Raw genomic sequence first — 22,996 nt, forward strand, 5'->3', positions numbered from 1 at the left:
CACTGTTTTATGGGCCAACAGGGTTTCACAAGACCATATACATTCATGTCATTTTTGGATATTCAGGAACAATCCCAGAGATTCCTGACATGTGCTGGGTTGGGCTTGTGCTCCGGAGGAGTTTCAGGCGCGTGCCCTGAGCAGGCTTGATGACTTGGCTGGAGAGGGCACCTAGTTGGCTGTTCCTCAGCATGTCCTTGTTCATTGCTCACATAAACAGCAACTCTGACCATGTGAAGCATTTCTACATCTGGGAGTTTACAAAGGTTTGGTAAGGCTTTAAAATACTAATGCTTTTTTCCTACCAGTATTGTGCAAAAAGTGTTTGAAAAAAGAAACTAACAAAGATTAGTTATAGTTTTTAGATCTTCAGCTTTTACAATCCTAGCACTCCCAGTCTCGTAATTGAGTGGAGCAATATTCTTCTTCTATCTCCTCTTTACCCTCAATTCCTGTACTAGGAGCATGAATCTCGTCATGGGTGCTTCAGATCCCTGGTTCAGTTCTTACATCTGGCTACCTACATCCAGTCCAGGGTGGATGACTTTGAAGATGTGTGATAGATACACCAGGGGAAAGGCCAGGACAGAAGGGGACACAGAATTTTCTGGGCAATGGCCAATGATTCTGGCTCAGAGACCTAGCAGCTGAAGGTTGGAGCTGGAAGTCTGGAAACCTCACTGATAGAATTCAGTAGACATCTATGGAGCATGTCTGATAGTCAACATGTACATTCTTTATACAGCTATACAAGTAAATGAACTGACTAACTAAAAGGGACAAGTATCTTTATTACATGAATAATGCTCTAAAGTAAGGGCAAAGAGGGAAAGTGAGGTGGTGATGGAGCAGTTTCTGAGTTACTGTACAATGTGAATGTGGATACTATTAGTAAAGATTAATAATAAACCTTTGAACCTGATTCACTTTCATTTAACCTTGCCTAATTTACATGAAGTCTTTCATAGACCTTGAATGGGGGTTGATCTCTGTATGTGCCCTTTGTCTACGTACGTATGTTAATCTCTCTGTCTACACACACACACTCATATATATATGCAAATATATATATTCATCTCTCTCAATATATGTCTGTCTCACTCTCTCCCCACCTACACACACACACACAAGTGGCTATAAAAGGGTGATAGTCCTCTGTTGACAGTCTGAGATCCAGCTTTTGGAAATAACACGCTGTGCCTTCCTTTCTGTAAGAGAGGAGTACACCAAGGAACAGTAACACTGGTGCTGGGGATACTCGCTTCAGGGAGAGGGTCACAGGGTACCGGCAAGAACGCCCCTGTCCCACAGTCTGTGGAGCGGCAGAGCAGGAGCTGGCACTTGTGGAAAGGCCCAGATTACCAGATCAGTGAGCAAAGGCCTTAAAATGCACTTCTATGAGAGACAGACCAGAGAGCTTTCAGCAACAAATCCAGATAAACTAGGATAATTCACGAGCAACGACTATACTCTGCTGGTGTTTTCTAGGTGCTGGGGATTGGCTTTCCACAAGTTTTCGCTTAAATCTTCATTAAGTCACCATCAGGTAGATAGTATAGTTATTCCCATCTTGTTGATGAGGAAGCCGAGGTCCAGAGCATTGTGTGGTGTGTACAAGGTCACAGGGTTGGTAAGTAGCAGAGTTGGGGTTTGAACCTGAGTGCATCTTTCCACTTTTTTGAGCTCCCATTATTATTTTTTTTTAAGATTTTATTTTTTCCTTTTTCTCCCCAAAGCCCCCCGGTACATAGTTGTGTATTCTTCGTTGTGGGTTCTTCTAGTTGTGGCATGTGGGACGCTGCCTCAGCGTGGTCTGATGAGCAGTGCCATGTCCGCGCCCAGGATTCGAACCAACGAATCACTGGGCCGCCTGCAGCGGAGCGTGCGAACTTAACCACTCAGCCACGGGGCCAGCCCCTGAGCTCCCATTATTAAGCACTGTCTCCTTTATCAGGTTTAAAGGGACTTTGCTGCATAATATTACCCATAAAATAGATCTTTCTTGGAGAAGTTAAAACCTTTCCTACAACGGATAATAATGATCCCGAGTCTGAAAGATGAAGTCTTCACAGCTAGGAGCAGATGTGTTAGGTGACTGGTTAAGTTTCTCTTTACACATTTCTGACATTATCTTTCAAACTCCTGACCTTCTTCGCACACTTCCATTTCTTCTTCTGGCTCCTCATACCTATAAACCTTCCTCCTTCTGACCTTGTCGTTTGCATTTGAAAACTTGATTCATACAACTTGCCTGAAAACCACATGGAAACAGTAGCGCTTCTTACAGCTCTGGAAGACTTTGGGGAGGAAGGCTGACAGTGTTGGGGGGCTTTACCTTTGCACGCTTCCGTATTCTCCCGGCGTCTAGCTCCTGCCTGACATGGTTTTGTCTGTGCGGCATTCTGCTAAACGTCTGCCAGGCATTGCAGCGGTGTTTCCTGTACAAAATGCCTCGGCATAGTTCAAGATGGAAAACGGTATACGTGACAGATGAAAAATCAAGTTTGATCAGCCAAGTGTTGACATCCTGATTGGAAGCAGTGAGAAGCTGCATGCAGTTGCCTTCGGCATGCCGAAGCTGTTTGTGTCTCCCCTTGCCACCCCCAACTCCCAGGGAAGCACGTTTAAAAAATTCTGACGAATGCTTTCCAGTTCTATTTTGGTGGGAAAGGCTGAGTTTGCGGGGAATTGGTACTAAAGTATTGGCGTGCTTTTAGCTTCTATCATCTGAATGAATTGCAAGCTGTTTTTAAGAGTTTCTTTTAAACTAAGCATGGGTTACAAATCTAGGGAGCTTCCTGAAGTCCTGTCATTTTGTAAAAAGAAAAAAAGCATGTTTACATTATGGATAGGCGGTTGAGATTTATAAATAGCAAGTAGTGGCATAAAGACTTCTTTTATCTTTATGTAATGCAACATAAACAGTAATATCAACAAAAGGTCCCTAAAGATAGACCACATTTTTTTTTAAAATCCTCTGCTAAGGTACTATCGTATCCTTATTAATGTGTAGTCCACTTCTTATTGCTACATAATGCTTCTATTAAAAATTTCAGAGCCTCTTTCTGAGACAAAAATTGAGAACTAAAATTGACATTGGACTCTTTGCAGTGGTGGTAATGGGGGCAGAGTTCAACAAATTGAGCCTTTTGTACATATTTACATTTCGTGCGCTATTTCGAAACTCAAAAAAAAATGCATGGAATGCTTTAAAAAATCAGCATACTTATCCTACTTCTGCCACTTTAAATAGTCAACTGCCCCAGAATTTCTGCTTTTGTTGAGCAACAAGAAGCACAAAACATTCAAAGTGTTAATCTTTAATTTTTGAATGATATATGTCTTCTTTAACATTTCTTCTTAACGAACCCCTTTCTATTTTTGGCAAAATTATGTAATAACCTTAATTGGGTGAGCCATAATCTCAGAGTAGGAAAGCTACACATGAAGAAGGAGCGTATATTACAAAAGCAGCCTTTCGGAATATTTCAGTGCTCTGCCAATACCATCATGTTCTTCCAAAAGGTGGCTACTCCCACTTTTTGCAGTAATGTAAGGGAACCTTCATATAAGATGCAACAATATTCCTGAGAATTCATCTGAGTAGAAAATCCCAAAGCCTCTTTATCTCTTTGTAACAGGAAACACACACGTGCAGATGGCCTGTTGAATTTTCCAACATTTTGAAGTAGTATATAATCTGTTCTCTTAGATCCTGAGTTTCTAGAGTGGTGTTATCTTATCTCTTCGAGGTAACTCCTAAAAGTTGTCCAGAACCTCTTGCCTAGCTGCCATAGGAAGGTAACAGAACTCCTGTACATGAACTCCTCTGTCCTTCCCACCCAACCCTGCTTCTACCTCCTGGTCTATGTCCTTCCTCCCGCAAATCCCTCTTCATGTGTGCCTGTCTCGATAGCTCTGAGGTCCTAGAAAGCAGTGACGTTGTGTTCCCAATAGAGTGGGTCTAGAAGGGGCTCACAGCCCTTGGATAGCTTTTAAATTGGTAATGCAGGTTACAAGCACAAATTGTCCTGCAGCTACAGTCTATCCTAGAGGATTTTTTGATATCCAAGACTGAGCCCAGGTTCCAGAGAACTTTTAATGGGCATGATAATTCCAGTCCTTTCACTTGCTGAGATCTGAACCGACTACAAAATGGCAGCAAAGAGCTAGAAGTCTCTGGAACCAGACTGAACTACTAGGTAAGAAGCTGCTGGCTTACCTTCTCAGGAGAATGAATGGTAGGTGGAATGTGAATCCTCTCAGGTGAGAGAATATCCTTTGGGCGTTTTAGCCCAACTTTCTTCATACCTCTTCTGGAGGATGTTTCTCATGACGTCAGCTTCCACTGATGTCTCCTCAGTCTGACTCTCTTTACGGTGGGAATTACATTTTGTGTTTATTTTTCTATCCTGTATCACCCAATGTAATGATTAGCTAATAGATATCCAATATGTATTTATTGAAGATAGATGTAAAAAAATAGGATATTAGCAAAATTTAGATACAGGTTCCTCTTTCTTATGTATGAGCAATAGTTGGCATAGCGAACTTGAATATTATATGTAATTTGCCAGGTCTTTTAATTGTTTTCTCAAAAGAGTCATTTCTCAGAGATCTCATAGAAATTATCACTTTTAGCAAAAGGTATGAAATTATGTTAAATAACTTTTTTCTAAGAACCTCACTGAAAAATGGTATCTAATTTATAGAGCTTTTCTAACAGTTATTGAAGGTAACCAATTTAGTATGAATCTATTTTTATCACTGACATTCAGTTCATCCTACATGGTTTCCAAGATGAACCTACAGCTTTTAAAACCAAGACTGTTAAATAGATTTTCTTCACAATTTCATCCAAAGTGAGGACCACTGAGACCTGCTATTATGTTTGTAGTGGCAACACTAATAGTTGGGGCAAAATTGAGTTTTTCCCAAAGGGTAACATAGACAGCTTTTTTTTTACGATTTTCAGAACGTCATAGTCAATTCGTGTGAAATCCCTGGTGCACCTGAGTGTGTGCTGTGGCAATGGCTGTGAGAAGTCTGTCTGACTGTGTCTATATACAATGAAAAGAGTCCTCTAGAGAGTGTTTTCTTAATTGCTGCGTTTTAAACATCACCGGCTATTTGAATTTCAACTTGGTATTGTCTTCATTCTAAATATAGGCTGCCGAATTTGCTTCTATGGAATATATGAATCAGGCGGATAAGTCTCCATTGCTTTGATTGTTCTGTGACTGCACAAATTACTTAATTTCACAGGATCTCTGAACCCTCGCCAGCCAAGTGGGGAGAGGACAGCACTCCCATCATAGAAGTGTGGGGAGGATTATGTGAGACCCCTCTTTCCTTTTTTCAACACTCTGTGGCTCACTCGGAGCCAGGGGACAAAGGCTCTGCCCTCTTGGTTCTTACATCCTGGTAGAGTCAGTTGGTCAGTAGGTATACACATAAACAACATAATTGCGGGTCTGACGAGCGTTCTGAAGAAAACTCTAAACAGGGGCCGCATGAGAGGGAGCCCGGCTCTGGGAGCACCTTAGTTGGATGGGTTCTGTCCACTGTCTGGAAGAGCATATATAATAGATGGTAAGGTTTTTCCCCTCGACATTCATAGTTAATTTTCTTACCTTGTATTTCACTGTTATGTTCATAATTTGTAAAACAAAAATATGGATACGTAGTTTTTATTTTGTGAGAAATGTTTCGTTTTCATAAATTTAAGATTTCACAGCAGATATTTAGTGCTTCAGGGTTAATAGCGTGACTAGGTACGTTCTGCTTTCTTCATAGGGTAATATAAATTATTTTGAACTCAGATATCAAGTGATAGCCCTGATTGTCGCTGTCTATTTTTTCTTCTCTGCCATTTTGGTATGTAATAAATCTCACGGAGGACATCGTGTTCTTGCTTACTTTGCTGACCCACTTGAACCGTTCAGTGCAACTGTTTGTCTTGGCTTGTTGGTACCAAATGACCTGACGAACTGTCATTACTCTTGAATTTGTTTGATGAGTGCAGTCTTCCTGTGTCCTTATGACTTAGGCCATGTCACTCTGGAGTGTCCTTCTGAAATTCAAGTAGGCCTCAGTAAAGATGTTCAGTGAATGGATTATTTTTGCTTATGCTGTAGATTTCTTAACCGGGCATTTAAGTTACTTCCACTTCCTTTACTTCAGCTCTCAGAACTTTCATCCCCTTAGCAAAGCCTTCATCGCAGGCAGGTTGGTTTGGCCACTGTCTGTGAATAGCCAGAATGTTCCTGCCTGTGTGGTTTTACTTACTGCTGGTTTACCTAGTAGGACCTCCTTGCTTCTTGAATTCTGGGGAGCCGGCTGTGTCACAGAGAACGCGATCCTCAACTGGGATAAGGCCTGGATTTGAGACTTAAACTTTATTTGCCACTTTTGTGATCTCGGCAGATCCTTTAACCTCTCTGAGCCTTAATTTGCCCACTGGCATGATGTGGTTAATACCCGTGGCTCCTGTAGTCGTGCTGAGGTTAGTTGAAAATGCTCTTGGAGATGCTTCCCTCCCAGCCTGCGTCTCCTCTGTGCTCCGTCCACCCTGGCATCACAGGATACTGTGTGGTACTGACTGTTTTCTGAGATGTCCCCCATGTTATGCTTCATGGACTACCTCACCTCACCTTTTATTTTGTTTTTTGGTAGGTAATCAGATAAAAGAGAGAGGTAGATTAAAATTCTCAAAAAGGGAGTTTGGAGATTACCTGTTTATTTTAACGAACCATCTGTTCATTTGTGTGAGCAAAGTGTTTTCTTTATGGAAACTGAGTTATCAGAAATGGTCTATGGTGAATTAACAGATGTTTTTACAAAGTGGACACTAGAAATATATTGATAATTTGTCAGCTTTTACTTGAATCTGTTTAAAGAATCTCTGGGTCCATTCGTGGCACTCTGCTTAATCTTTCCCTAAAATAACCACGTTGACTAATACATTATAAATCTTTTACTGCTGTGTGTTACATGGGCTTCAGTAATTTCACCAGCTCACTCATGTCAGGGGACTGCCCCCGCCCCAGGTAAGCCAATGTACTTTAGCAAAACCCTGGCAGTTGATAATGTAGAATACTAGTTTTAGAAGGAATTATTTTTTATTTGCATAATCAGTCCATTTCATTATCATGCAATTTCCTTCTCTTCCAGAGACTACTATTAAAAATAAACTCCCTCACTAAAGGGTCTTTTTCGGACCACAATTTATTAAAAACAAAAAAGCCAAAACAAACCAAAAACAGTTGCCCGAATTACCGTACAAGACAACTTGTAAATCAGGAACCATAACTTTTTTTTTTTTTTAAAGATTTTATTTTTTCCCTTTTTCTCCCCAAAGCCCCCCGGTACATAGTTGTGTATTCTTCGTTGTGGGTCCTTCTAGTTGTGGCATGTGGGACGCTGCCTCAGCGTGGTCTGACGAGCAGTGCCATGTCCGCGCCCAGGATTCGAACCAACGAAACACTGGGCCGCCTGCAGCAGAGCGCGCGAACTTAACCACTCGGCCACGGGGCCAGCCCCAGGAACCGTAACTTTTTAAGTGAAATCTGAAATTATTTTGGCTGAAGTGCTAACTATGAAACAAAACAAAACATAATTTCAGAAACAGGTAAAAATAGTTACACATAGAGGCTTGAACCTAGTTTGGATAATTTGGAACTTAATCTCATAATTATGATTCACTGAAATAGTTTTGGAAAAATTGTTTAGAAGGTAGGCATATACACTGATTCTTGTTTTTCTTAGGTCAGTGCATTTACTACACCAATTTAACACAATTCCTTTAATTTAAAAAACACCTTTCATGTCTGACTTCATGCTATTGTAGGATTCTCTTAGGGTGGGTGGTAAAATTGTATTTTCAGATGTTATGGGTGAAGATATCACATTCAGAACACACACATTAAAATTATCAATCTCAGCTACTAGCAGAATAAAATGAGGCAAACATGAACTTTGTTTTTTATTGCTTTTGGTTTTTGTGTAATTGGGAAAAATGTAATGTGGTTAATCTAACAAGAAATATTACAATGGGAAAAAAAATGTAGTTTCATTTTCCTGGTTTATCCCTTGAGCAATGCTGCGGAATTTGTGCAAGCTACCTACGATAGCGACGCTTCCGAGTAACATTTTCCAGGCTGAGTAAGCCAGGCTACAGTTACTTTACTCTTTTCTGATGTGGCTGTAGTGTGGGGTCCAATTTTTATCCTAATATGAAAGAAATAATGAAACAATAATAGGCTAATGATTGAACCAGAAATTTGCTATTAAGTTGCAAGAAATTGGAAAATAATAAAGCTTAATTTGACAGTTAATCAATAAGCACATTTTCAAAACATTACTAGGTTTTGAAAAAGGGCTGTTCTAGGTGTGTTTGGGAGTTAGACATATAGTTAATGTATGTTGTATTGTATGTAAGTATATGTCTATCATACATGTATTACATGTATATCATGTAATGTCCATTCTGCTTTATAAGACTTCTTTATTTATTGACCTATCCAATGAGTTACACCAATTATGAGCCTGACATTATCCTAGATATTCTCATTTTGGGAATGCAACTGGAAAATAAACATTGTGGTTTTTACCCTCATTGAGCCAGTCTAGTGAAGGAAATAGGCAGCTGACAAGCAATTATGAGAAAGTATAAGGAATGCTCTGGAATCAGCTAGAAGAGGATTAAACAAAGATTTGAAGTTTAGAGATGATTTCCTGGAGGAGGTGACATTTCACTGGAGACTCTAACTCTAACTAAAAGTTAGGCAGACCCCCTCCCAAAAAAAACAGGGCGAGTGGGGTATTTTAATAGCTGGGTCTGCATGGAGCAAGTGATGTCTTGTGCAAGGAATTGAATGTAACTGAGTATGGCTGGAAGAGAAGAGGGAGAGTTGGCGTGCGTTAGAGTAGGAGTGGGTGGGAGATTGTGAGAAAGATGGGTCTGGAAGTTCTGCGTGGAGAATGGTCAGTCTGTGGCCATGCTGGACTATTAAAATAATTACTTAATTGGCCTCCCCTCCCCAGGCTCCGTGTGACTTCAGGCCCTCTTGTGCTCCTGCCTGATGAATTCATAAAGTACAGCCTTGCTAATGTCATCCCTGGCTCCACCCAGTGGCTCTCCCTGGCTACAGAAGGAAGTGGATAGTCTTTAACTGAGTTTTTAAAACTGTCCGCAAGATAGACTCACCCTACTTTTCAAACTGATTTCCCACTCCTGTTATTATAAATTTATTACTTGTCGTTGATGCTGCAAGTTATGCTATTTCCTCTGTCTGGATATCTTTTCTTAACACGCCTCATATATAAAGTCCACCTCTTCTTCAAAGCTGTTATCTGCTTCTTTTAAATGGAAACATTCTCTTTTTCTTTCAAATTATAAGAACTCCTTATCTGAATGTCCCTTATGACACTTTTTGCCTTCTATCCTTGTATTCTGGTTCTTTATGTGCATGCCTTATTTCCCTTCATAGAATATGTGTCTGATTCATTTTGTGTCCCCACTGCAGGTCTCCTCAAGTAGTTGGTGAGTAAATGTGTAAATGAGTTACTCTGGAAGATAGTAAGATTTGGTGCAAAGTATGGTTCAGGGCAAAAACACTTCTATATTTGTTTTAGTTTTTGCCTCGTCCATTGATTTCCTATCTTCTAGCTTACTTTTTAGTTAGATTTGGAGACAGTAAATCAGTTGTTCTGTTCTGTTTTCTCTTTGGTCTGTGTTGCATGAATGCATGTGTGTGCAAGCACACTGTATTTCTGATTTAGATATAAATATAGCTCTTCTAGAATCATTTCATAGACTCTCTAGGCTCTGGTATTATTACAAGAAACACAAAAGAAACTTGCTGTTTAATTTTTGATGATTTCTCATGGGGGCAGCACATATTATCAATTTTTAATTTCTCTCCCTGGATTGTGGCGAAAATCATTTGTTATATCTGAAAACAAACAGCAGTAACAAATTAAAGTTGTCCTCAGCCCCTAGATTGTTTAGGCCACCTTTTCCTGCCTGCCCATTGGTGGGATGCATGCTGACCCTGACATGTCAAAACTTCCCAACTTCACCACCTAACATTGGGGGGCCCTTATATGGGCTTTAACCTCTAGAAGACTCCTTTTCCTCATTTGTAAAACGTGGCTAATAAGAATCACTTCTTGGGATGATTCTGAAGATGAACGGTAGATACCGTTGGGAGAGTTAATGGTAGACATTGTAATTACCTCTGAACAGGACACTGAGGAGGTCACCATTAGAGAAAGAATTCTACCCATTATAGTGGTCTTCCAAAGCAAATGGCAGTAACCCTGTGGAGACCTCTTATCTTCTTACTTGAAAACTTACAGCATGTCAATTAATCTTTATAAATATTTACTGCAGCTATGAAAAATTTAACTTGAGCATAGGCAACTTATAATTGAGTTGTAAAAGCAATATTGCTGACATAACATGGGAACTACCTAAGAGCTCCAGCCCTCAGTTGGTGAGAATGAAACTCAGTTGTCTGCAATCTGCTATTGCTTATCTAAAATGCTACCCATGTCATTGATACACTTTCTCTTTAGTGAACCCTCTATGTTGAGTATATAAAAGAATACTTAAGGGCTTTCATGGTACCTTGATGACGTGGATCCCTTGAGCTTCTTTTCCCACAAGATCCTTTGCTCCCTATGAACAAGATATTTAGAAACCAGATGTTGCTGCTCTGAGGCCTTGTCCTAGGACAATATGCCCAAGGGAACCAAAGGCAGTGGCTTTTTTTGTGTGACCCCTTGACCTTGACCAACCTTTCTCCCACGGTGTAGGAAAGGAGCTGTGAAGGAAACGGACAGTTTAGAAACAGAATTATCAGTTAATGACTGCCAGATAACATCAGCAGTTATCTTGGAGTCACTGGCAAACACTGGGTTTAAAATACCTGTGGAAGGTTGTGATTGATGTGTAAACGAGAACCTGTGCTGGGGTATGTAGACTACCCAGTGGTCCTTAGAGTAGAAGTCATTACATCATCTGAGAGCTTGCCTGGGACCCGGCCAAGATCAAGTAAATCAAAACTTCTGGGAGTGGAGGCTGAGTATAGGATTATTTTGTTTATAATGTGCAGCCACAATTAAGGACCGATGGCTCAAGCCTCACAGGGTTGTCTCAGTGGTGTGATAGCTGGGACATGGGAAAGGCCCTCCTGTCTCCTAAATTGCTTATTAATTCTACAGACATTTACTAAAAATGCTTAAGTTGCTAAGTTAGATTTAGTCCTGTCTTTAACAAGTTCTTAATCTAGAGGGGTAGACAGACTTGTAGAAATTGCCCGTAAAACAATTTGACAGGTGCCGAATTCACTCCTGTGAGTTTGTTCTACCTGGCAAGAAAGTAAAGAGGAGGAAGGGAGCGAAAGTGAAAGAGAAAATGTCCACAGAAAGTGTGATTTGGAAAGGGTCACCTCTCATAATCAAATTTAATCTAGAAAAATGATACCCTTTTATCCACCCGTTTTAAAATATAGATGCCAGTTTCCTAATGGTAACAGAAATGGGTGTTTGTTGATTCTTGCGCTGGGCACTGGGCAAGCTTTCTCATAGCCACCCGGGGGTTATGTTACTGGATACAGTTTCTCAGATGAAGGCACCCTTTGGGCTCGGAGGTTGAGTACCTGCGTGAGGCCACATGCTGCTGGTGGATGAGAGTGCTAGGGTGAGGCCAGGTCTCCCTGGCTCCTGGATGGGAGTTCTCCCCACTGGACTGGTCATTTGCCATCCTTGGCCTCTACAGGCTTAGTGTAAGTTGGTTCAGTAGAAGAGATTCTAACCTGATGGAGAGCTGAAGGACTTTGACAAAGGGGAGGTTGAAGCAGGAGGGGAAGGGATGTTGTGAAGCATCTCTCAAGAGGGGGCTGAGTGACAGGAAGCTGGGGCTGCAAGGTTCCATGCCTGTGAGGAACGAGCTGGAGAGTGGGAGGGCCCAGTCCTTTCCACTGACTGAGTACCAGCCTGTAATTGAGGCCCTGTACACAGTCTCTCATTTAATGCTCACCTCACCCCTAGCATGGTAGTCCTACCTTCATCCTTACAGAAGAGGAAGTGGAAGCTCAGAGAGGGTGAATAATTAACGCAGTCTCACTGCTAATAAATATCAAAGTTGGCATTTGAACAGATGACTCTGGGCTTCCAGCTCCTGTGATGTTAACCATCGAGCTGGGGCTCTGCTGCTGTTTTGTGTCAAGTCCTGGGATGGTTCCTAGGTGCAGATCTCTAGGGCCTGGGTATGAGAAGCTGACAAGCCAAGGACACAGACAAATCCAGCGAGTGACCACGTTTCTCATTTGGGTGGAGCGGAGTACAAACTTATGGCTGTTTAACAATAGTGAGTTACCTGAAAAAGGACCAGATGGGAGGAGACAGAGAAGGCAGCTGTAACTGAATGAAGAGAAAAGGGGGCTGCCGTGGGTGAGGTCCTGGAGAAGGTGCAGGAAGAATGTTTGAGAGCTGTTTGTTGGCCAGAATATCTTATATTCTGGAATAGAGTCAGGGCTCATTCACTCGGCAGACAGTTATGGGGCTTGTTGGCCTGGCCTAGGCTGTGGGCACAGGGCCAGGGCACCAGCCCCTTCTGGAGGCAGTGGGCTCGGGAGGAAGAGGTGAGGACCATGCGCAGTGAAGCTGGCGACCAGCTGGGAGAGAGGCGTGCACCAAGTAGCAAGGAAGGTGGAACGACTGTTTCTACTAACAGCCACTTGCTTTTGCTGGTAGAGAGTGTGAAATGCAGAGAGGCATTGCTTTACTCACTTAATGCACCCAAGCTGGGTAGTTAGCAGATCTGGGCTGTCAGCCTAAATGTTGTTGAGATGATAGCGAGAGAATAACATCAGTGAAGCTGCCTGTGCCTTTCCCTCTTACGTGCACATTCTGGCTTATTAAAAACAGTGTTGCCATGGCTCACGCTCCTGTGAGGCCCAACATCACCATACTTTTCATCTTAAATAAGCTCTTAAGTATACGCTCTGCGGCTGCTGATTGCCCTGTAGAAGGGAGCACCTTGTGATGATTGAGCTTTCTCCAGTGATGACTTCAATCCACTTCTGCCTTAGAGACTCATCTTCTAGGTGTTTTGTAAGAATTCTGTAGTTCATAGGCATCTCTTTTTATTTATTTGTTTGTTTATTGTTCATGTGGATCCTTTCCCAAAAAGCTTTTCAAGGATACGAGAGAAATATGAATTCTTTCTCAAAACTCCGCGACTTTCCTGTTTTATTCCCAGTGCTAATTTTTAAGTAACTTTGGTTGAGCGTTACTTCTTCAGCCATTTGGGGACCTGCCTTAGAAAGCCCGTGGGTGTCTCTGGTGGGGGGTGGAGGAGGTGTGTGCAGAGGAGGAGACAGGCTCAGATCACCTGGTGGTGATTCTGCTTTTCTACTTCCAGAGATTTTTTTCACCCTTCCTGCCTGTGTTGCTGCAGTCAGCATCCAACAGAGATGTGTTCTGAGCTCAGGAGCCAATTGTCTTTCTCCTCGCTGCAGCCTGAACTCTGAGAGAGGGCTGATGGCTGTGCACAATTTTAGCAAACTGTCGTGGGGATGGAGGAGGGGAGTGCTTTCCCCACAGAGACAGAGCCAGTGTCACTGAGCACGTTTTGTTCAAGTACAACGTTGATCTGTCTGAGGGGGACAGTGGTCAGCAGCGGTGAGGACCTTTGTTGACTCACCTTTTCTTCGTGCTCTGTCATTGTTGTTTATGTGAAGTAGTAGCATTTAATGGCTGGACTTGAGGCAGAATCTGTGAGGTCAGAAAGTGACAACATTTGTTTTCTGTTAGGAAATCCCAGAGGTTTACCGAGGAGTCCGAATAAAAAATTGGGGAAGAAGTAGGGTCTTTGATATTTGGCAGAGGCAGTGACATCTCTAAAAGATTCGAGAGCAGTGTAATGCCATAGTTTCTGCATATAATTGACAGCCAAAATTTTGGACATCTGTTATAGTTTAGAAAATTATTTAGGCACTAATCGTATTTATAATATATACCATCCCATCTAGTGAACTTTGCTGGAAGATTTACAATGGAAATATTGAAATGGGACTTTGAAAACATTGTATCATATTATACTTTAAAGTTTATCATGATTAATACGAGATGCTGTCATTTTCGAAATGTAAAAATGGGTTTACTTCCTATATTTGTAGGCGTATATGGGATCCAGGAGGTCCGAATGCAGCAAATGCTTCCTATAAATCCAGGGTGATGATGTTATTGTGCTTGAGCTGACATCACCAAAGTGGTCTCTCTCTTTAATTTCCTTTAGTTTCTTTTGTATTGCTGAATAAAAGATGCCCCTTAAAACCTACCATCCTCTCTCTACTACAGTCTAACTTGGTGTTTTTCATTTTTGGTGTATACATATATTCTTTCTTTCTATATAAAATCACCGTTTCTTTATCTGTGATATATCTAGGTCACAGAGGCCAGGTCAATGGAATCCCTCACCTCACTAGGTCTCTTGTTGAAATGGATAATGTGCAGCAAAATTTGAACTTGTTTGGTGTTCAATTATTTTCTTTTCTCCTGTTGATCCTATAATATAGGTCCTGCTGAGGGAGAAGAAAGGAGTGACAGATAAACTGAAATTTATAAGAGAACCTAATTTTTTCCATTACACTTTGGAAATACCACGTAGATTACTCTTTTCCAAAATTAGTTTCTCATATTGTGTAACATCTTTTCCTTTGTCGGACTCAAAGGGGTTTGAAGCATCCATTTGGTTCTGTCCTCTTCTGGCTAGAGTCATCTTTGTTTTAGTGTGAGCGAGGATTGGAAGACCTACACGATTAAAGATGATCAAGTGATCATTAATATGATTGCGTACCTCTAGCGTAATGGTGAAGAGTGCCAACCCTTGGCTCAGTTGCGTGCCCTGGGCAAGGACCTCTCTGCCTTTAGAGGCGTGTTTGAAGATGGAGAGCTTTTGCTTTGTTAATGCGCCAGGAGCTGGAATAAGTCTGTGAAGAACTGCTTAAACAGGTCTTCCAAGAGACTGTTAAGGAAAAAATTATATGCATTGGACTTAAGAAGTTTACCTCCTCTTTACCCTCAGGAAAGCCCTAGAAATATAATAGAGACAGTCATGCTGTAATCCACCTAATAATGCTAGGATGATGAATTGGGTACTATTTGTAAAACATTCTCTGTTTCTCAATTGAAAGGCATGCGCTACAAATAGAGCACTACATTTTATTATGTAAATGTTAGGGCTTTTAATTATTAGCCAAGATTGAAGAGTGTCTGATTTGGATGCCATAAAACTTCAGAAGTGTTTCTGCTACAGACAGTTTAGAAGTCTGACAGTTGCTGTACCGAAAAAATAATGAAGCAATTGAAAAAATAATAGAAACATAGTGATCTGGCATTTCCAATTTTATGACGCTATAAAAAAGCAACCAACAAATGTTGGACCATTTAATGATGCTGGCACCTAGCAAATGTCACTAGGCTTTCACAAGGTCATAGAGACTCTGGTTTGGCTCAGGGATGCTGGCCAGACCCATCTTTGGAGCCCAGGAAGACTGGAATAGGGGGCGAGAGTAGGTGCCAGTTAAACGTTTCATGGCACGCTTCATAGATGGCTGCACACTTTCGCGAGATTCTGTGGGATGGAGGCCGTGGGTACGAAGGAAAACTGAGGCTGTTTCTTCTTCCAGCATTCCATCGCTAGCAACTCTGAATGTAAGATCCACATGGGCCCTCTCTGAGGAGGCTAAGATTTCTTCAGATGACTATCAGCTAAAACTGTGTGCTGGTATAACGGTTGCTGTCACAGTTGTACGTGTATCTGATTGCTCACAGACAAAAGCTGCTGGAGAAAGGCGTGGTATTTTTGTAACAAGAATGTCGTGTGATTTCTTGCCTTCTTCCCTTTCTCCGCCTCCTCCGCAGCAGCTAGCCCGGCTCTCAGGCATTACCTAATGCTTATCTAGATGTGTAGAGTTTCAGTTATGCCATTTTCAAGATGATTAATGGAGTTGTGCAATTAAAGCTCCTAAGTTCTCTGGGAGAAAAGTCATAGGATCCCGGTGTTTGAGTTAGAGTGCGTCGACATTACATCAGCACCGAGGATATTCTGGGATATAGTAAATGTCACTGTTGGCTTTAGCGTCCAAGAATCTTCATCATCAAACTTAGGAATGTTCTATAAAATAGTGCCTAAAACAGCCTTTGGATACTGGAGAGGGCTCTTTAAATGGCTTGAAAAGTCTGCCCTAAAATTGTTTCTTTGAGATCAGATTGGACTTTGATTAGAAAATGTTTAATGACAGTGAAACAGAGTCACTTACGTTCTTTTACGTTCTTTCAGCCGTGGTAAAATTACGAACTGAAACAATAGGTTGTGTGTATTTGTGTGTATGTGTCTTTCTTTCTCTTACTGGCAGTCTCAATAATTAAGCTGCAGTGAATATGTGAATATGAACTTTTTATGGGATCAGGAAAGGGAAAAATCTAAATTTGCCTTGTATTGCATTTCGTTTGAAAGCCTTTTGTATCTGTGGTAAAATAACTTAAAGAGATTAGGACTATCCCAGTGAAAATACATTCATAAATTTCTGCTGCCTTTTTCTCTCACTGGTCAGAGAAAATTCTCCCAGCTCCTGTGTTGACTTGAGCTCCAAGCGTTTGATCTTATGTTGATTGAATGAAGAAATGGCAATTTACACCTAGAAAGTTAAGCTTTAAATATTGATTAGCATTGCTATATTTACTTCATGTTGAATTTAGAAGACTAGAGATTAATTGCTTGGCAAAATAAGAGAAGAATTGACTTCTTTCTTTATGTTCTATGGGGATGCTAAGCATTTGCTCCTGGTGTTACTTGAAAGTCCAATGAAGAAATTAAAACAGGGGAAGTTGTATTTGGTTTAAAGAATATTTTCCTGCCTTTTCCAAATGGTAAAACTCTGAAATAAGTACAAAGGTGCAAAAAAAGAGATCCCATTTTCTTATCTGGGTTAAATGGTCATAATATTTGAGAATAAAAACTGAATAGAAAAATTACTAATATCTTAATACTATATATTTAAATGTTTAGTATATATAAATATATAATATAATATAAGACAAAACAAACAACATCAAATCAGTGAAATCTCCATAGAGGGTTTCTAAGAAAAAAAAAATGAAGATGTCTTTCACTACTTTAGGGATTTCTACCAAATGATACTTCAGTCACCTTTAGGTTTTGTGCTGTAGGTTTCTGAAAGTCCTTATGTGTTTTTCCAAATAAAACGAGAAATATAAATTTTAAACGATATAGCCTAGGTTTCTTACGTTTGCAACAAAAGCGAAATCTATGTATGGAATACATATGCTGCTCTTAGAAATAGGTGCATAATTTGGGTGAATATGTGTGTGTGTGTGTGTGTACAATTACATACATACACATGTATACCTTGCATATGATTAAAAACAACATTATGCACTGGGTCCTCCAGAATTCCAATTGGTGGTCAGAAGTCTTTAATTATGTTTTGGGATCTTTGGGTACTTAATTTTTCTTTCTCAGTAGCTTCTTTTTCAAAGGATGGGGTACATGTCTAACTTTTAGTTATCCTGAAAGGACTTTCTGTAAGGAAGTAAAGACAAGAAAATGTTACTTGCCCTTAAAAAAAAGTTAGCATTGTCACTATTCCAGTTAGCAAGTCAGTGGAGCTATTGATATGATTTTAGAATTTAATTATTTTTGACTCTTTGATATACCACATTCTTCATTTGTCTTTGTTTTAAATAAAAGAAAAATTTAAAAGAAAACATTGAAACCCGTGTTATTCATACCTTGAAAGGTTTTAGAAACTGTAGCTATTAGAATTTAGCAAAATTAGAAGGAATAACTGATCAACTGCTCACTCCTTTTGAGTAAGGTTTTATAGTATAAGTCTATTATGTTGGAGGAAATTCCCAGAATAAAGGTTCCTACCACTTAAATGTAAGTATGACAATATTTAAAGCTACTTACAAATAACATTGGGTTAGGAGTTTTTAATTATGGACTGAAAGTGTCTCCCTGAAGTTCCCATCTTGAAGCCCTGTCTCCAGTGTGGCTGTATTTGGAGGTGGGGCCTCTAAGGAAATAATTAAGGTTAAAGTAATTAAGGCTACAGTCCTAAGTGTGAGGAAGCTCTGATCTGATAGCATCAGTGTCCCTGTGAGAGACACCAGATGGCTCGCTGTCTCTCCGCGTGCATGCACCAAGGAAGGGCCACGTGTGGACGTAGCAAGAAGGTGGCTGTCTGCCAGCCAGGAAGAGAGCTCAGACCAGAGACCAAATCAGCAAGAACCCTCATCTTGGACTTCTGGCTTCCAGAACTGCCAGGAAATAAATTTCTGTTGTAAGCCACTCCGTCTATGGGATTTTGTTATGGGAGCCCTAGCAGACTGCCGGAGACCCTATTAAACCCCATTAGGTAGAAAGCAGTGGTTGACTCTCAGCTGGTGGTGATTTTTGCCTCCCCCTCACCCCCAGGGATATTTGGCAATATCTAGACAGTTTTGGTTGTCAGAACTGAGGGCAGGAGTGCATCCAGTAGGCCAGGCATACTGCCAAACATCCCACAAGGCACAGAGCAGCCCCCACAACAAAGACTTATCTGGCCCCAAATGTCAATAGTGCTGAAGTTGAGAAACCTCGAACTTCTTTTTAGGGTGTGTGTGTTCTTGTAAGCTGACACAAGTCCTTTACAGAAACAAGTGGATTGCGAGGAAGTATACATTTAAGAGCTACAATATCCTGTGTGCTAAATGCAATTAATTTATTTTCCATATTTGCAAAAGCCAATAAACTGTAATTCCTAGAGTTAATCAAACTCCTATCTGCCTAAACGAAAACAAAGCACTGAGTGTATGTGCGTGTTTATGCATGTTCGTGTGTGTAGGTCTCATTTTGTCTTAAAGTTCATTACCTTTTAACTGGTGTAAATTTCTTACCACTAGATACTTGTAATTTAAAAATAAGTATTACATATATGTAAATTTATTCACCCTTTGCATTAGAATTGATAATTAAAAAGCATGGTAGAACCATATAAAACATTTTTGGAAATGTGGGAAATGATATTTCTTGACTGCCAGTGTTTTTTTTCTTTTCCTTTGGCACAATTCTTCTGAGATATTTGTATCATCTTAGTTGAAAGAAAAAAACAGTAAGAATTTTCAATAGGAAACTACCAAATTTCTTTGCCAGAGTTTCTGGCCGATATCTGAGCAGTGAATATCTCCAGAAAGTGCATCAAAAAGACTTGCATATCTCAGCTGTCCCAAAGGAAGTATTGGTTTTGTTTTAACAATAGAAATATGGGGTTGCAATTTGAACAGTGTTAACAGAAAACCAGTATTTCCAATGAAAGTTGGAAAAGACTTATGAAAAAAATTATAGGGGTACCAGCTTATAAGATACCCCTGTAATTTTTTCATTGTCCCTTTATTTCCAGAGTCTACCCAAATATGACTCAGTAATTTTAATCCTACCACGTAGTTACCATCTGGCAGCTTAATAAGATGTCTTTTTATATTGTGACCTCATAAATCACAATATTTCTTTTATTTCAGGTGGAGGAAGTATAATTAAAAATGGAAAATTAGTTTTTCCAGTTTTCAAATAGGATTTTTATTTTTTCGTTTTATTAAGTAAATTTGACCAACTTCTAAATAAGATGTTTTATTTTTGATTGTTAGCTGGTTCTTAAATAAATATTAAAAATAGCTAAGAAATAGTTATCTCATATCTCTAAATTGCCATCTCTAGTTTTATTCAGTTTCTTCCTTTCTGTGGAATTTATATCTCACTATACAGATCGCATACACATCATTTTCAGGTGTGTACTATATATGCTCAGACTATGTAATTATTTAAAAGCGTGCTTTATTAAACTACAAACTATGTAACTATAAACCCGTTTGAGCCGGATTTAAAAATTAACCTGGCTCAAACAATCTAAACATACGTCATCTCTAGTTATAATCAGAAACTTTGTGCCAATTTCAAAGGCTAATGAAAAAGCCTTTAAATTCACTATTGCACAGTTTGTAACTTCAGAGATTAAGGACCTGATGAATTGATTTGTCAAATGACCATTATTTGTCTCATACAGGCTTTTAAGACTACAAGGGGAAAAGTGTGACTTTTTCAGACAGGTTAATTTAAATATGTGGAAAAATTATTAGAGAAATATGGCCTCAGTCTGGGTCAATATTTTGTTGAGCTTCGTCTATTCCCTCAAAATACAAAATATACGCATCACCATAATGTCTTTGGAATCTGTGTTGAGTTGCTTGAAGGGTGTCTGAGGTATTTGTGGTATAGGCTCTGCGGGTGGGCCAGCTGGTCAGCTGACAGCTCACTGATAATACGATTTCAGTGCCATCAACAAAAGCAAACAACAGAAACATAGCATTAAGAAGTTCGTTAGAACGGCGTTTCTTCGTTAGTGGCTGTGGCAAATACAGAATCGTGATTAAGGGCCAAGCTTGTATTACATTCTTGATGATTGACATGCATTGTCACTGAGTTTTGCTACTTGTATTATTTTTAGTACTTTTAACAGATATGGTGCTAAATTAAGCAATTGCCCTCCTTGTTATTAACTGGAGAACTTAGGGAATGAAAGAAAAATGATTAATATTTATTGCCAGCCTGTTAAACCAGGAGCCGTGTGTGAGGTTGGCCCGCCTTCTTGTGCAGTCCTCACGCAGCAGCAGTGAGAGCAGTGGCATTGTTAAGATTCTACAGAAAAGCTTTGGGCCTTCGGAGAATTTACCTGACTTCCGCAGGGTCACACAGCAAGTAAGTCACAAAGCTGCTGTTTGAACCAAGCTACTTTTGATAAAGTGTGCAATTATATGGCAAGAGGTAGAATGCCATGTAGCAATTAAAACTGAATAAAAACTTCTTTATGGTTTTGCACTGAACCTAGCAGCCCAGTTTATTTTCCTTGAGGTGAAATCTGGATGCTTGAGAGAAGCAGTTCCTATGCAGAAATCTGTGTATGTGAGCACTAGATATGATTGAATTTCTGCTTTTAGATTTTCAGAATGTGTTGTCACTGTATAGATTTTAGGATGCCAAATACATTGAATCTTGCTTCCCTAGGGAAACTGACAAACCTCCTGATCCCTTTTATCCTTTTATCTTGGCAAGCTTTATCGTGTGCTCAAATTACTGGCTTCTGAATAAAGGCATCATTAGGATGGTACAACTCAGAATCAGCGTTTGGTATCAGATTTAGTTTCTGTTCTGTGGTCTTCATTGTCTCCAGAACAGAGTCAGAGTAGAATTCATCTTTGCGCAATTAGGAAGAAGTGTTCCTTCATTCATTCTGCAAACGCTTATTGAGGCGTGGTGCTGGGAGCTCAGAGATGGAGGAACCTGCAGAGGTGCCGATGTCGTATTTACCTGCACTCTGCACGGAAGGGATGCTGCTGGTGGCTTTGTGCTTGGTTTTAGGCAATCCTCTAGAAGAGGATGTTTATTCTTATTCTTGACATTTGTATTTGTCAAACCACAATCATTCAGCAGCACAGTCAGCATTAAACAAGTCTCGAACTTCCTAGGAACTAAGTGTATCTAATATCAATTGCAGAGACGACTCTGTTTCTTCCACATGTCAGTGAAAGATTCATGTGGCTTTGCAGAACTGTATTTCGTAGTATTCCCTGGAATCCTGTTAAAATGCAGACTCCTGGCCCCAAGACCTGTTGGCACAGACTCTGCGGAAGAGGCTTGGTAGTCTGTATACTTTTTCACAAAATATCCTCTGGCAATTCTTAGGAACATAGCGTTCTGAAAGTGAGGCTCCAACGCAATCAAGTCATGCTGGGCATGGAAAGGTAGCATGTGAGAAATGTAGGAGAGCAGCATTTTTCCTGAGTAGATATCGTAGATACAAAACAAACCAAAGGTCTCAGCGTCTGCGAAAAGTGTTGAGAGGCACTGACAGAGTACGTGGTGGGGGCATATGTTTTCTCTCCTTCCCCGTTTCAATCCAGGCTGTGGTGGAGGCAGGAGGGCGGGGCGGTTCGTGTGCAAGGGAGGCACTAGAATGAAGTGCTCAGGAAGACTGGTGTTAGTGTTGGCTCCAGGGCCAGGGCTGTCTCTGTGCTATTTATGGAACTATAGAAACTGACCTAAGTGAATTGACAGTAACTGAATCCCCAGGGTGGATATAACCCTGCTTATTTGCACTTAAGCAAATCCAATCTTAGTAAGAAATATGACATGGAGATGTTGAGAACCAGAATTTCTCCTAGAGCCACGCTGTTCTTTCTACTGAAAAAGCAGGTTTTCTTTAGGAGAACTCAACTGGACATCTCTGAAAGCAGACCCTGTGTCATCCATGAGCTTATTTATGTTGGCCAGTCATTCTCTGTGGCTTATCTTGTGATACTGTGTTTTTATAAAAGTTGTTTTGCATCCTGATGCTTTGAAGTTAATAACATGCTTGTGATCTCAACAGATAGCAACTGGGGTGATTTCATTTGGAATAAGTCACAGATGTGAACATGTTACTTTATTTGTGAACATATCAATAGCCATCACTAACAGATATTATAAAAACTACTTTCATGCCAATATTTTGTGTGGGTGTTTTTGGTTGGATATGCAATTTAAAATGTGGTAGGGTGATGGCAATGGCAGCTCCTGACCTCTCCCTTGCCCAGAGAGTGCCACGTAGTACCGAGGACATGACGTATGCGATGTCTTCCTTAATCTTCATAATAAACCTGTGGTGTAGATTATCTGGCAATTTTGAAATGGATAAAAAGCCTGAGGCTTAAAGAAGTTAGCTTGTGTGATTCCAGCAGCTGATGAGTAAGAGAGCTGGGTCTCTACCCCGGGTCTTGAGATCTGGAAGGTTCTTGCCATCAGCTCCTGTCCTGCACTGCCTCCTGATTTAAAGTATTATTGGTAATGCTTTATTACATAACGCTTGTTAAAATTACAGGCGGTAAA

At 40.4% G+C, this 22,996-nt stretch overlaps 1 protein-coding gene across 24 annotated transcripts in view; it reads left to right on the forward strand.

Moving 5' to 3' along the window:
* The window catches only part of MBNL1 (muscleblind like splicing regulator 1), a 169,532-nt gene that overhangs the window by 106,647 nt on the left and 39,889 nt on the right, over positions 1-22,996 (forward strand). Inside the window, exon 1 of one of the 24 annotated variants that reach the window (XM_046667065.1) lies at positions 5,570-5,592. The exons of 21 other annotated variants lie outside the window; for them this stretch is intronic. In XM_046667065.1, coding sequence (XP_046523021.1) covers positions 5,590-5,592 — 3 coding nt within the window. In that variant the 5' untranslated portion in view covers positions 5,570-5,589. Of the gene's footprint in view, positions 1-5,569; positions 5,593-15,591; positions 15,727-22,824; positions 22,952-22,996 lie in introns of those variants that run through there. 2 more of the 24 variants (XM_046666994.1, XM_046667105.1) reach the window with 2 other exon arrangements.

This window comes from Equus quagga, chromosome 1 (genome assembly GCF_021613505.1).
Source record: "Equus quagga isolate Etosha38 chromosome 1, UCLA_HA_Equagga_1.0, whole genome shotgun sequence".
Classification (NCBI taxonomy): Eukaryota; Metazoa; Chordata; class Mammalia; order Perissodactyla; family Equidae; genus Equus; species Equus quagga.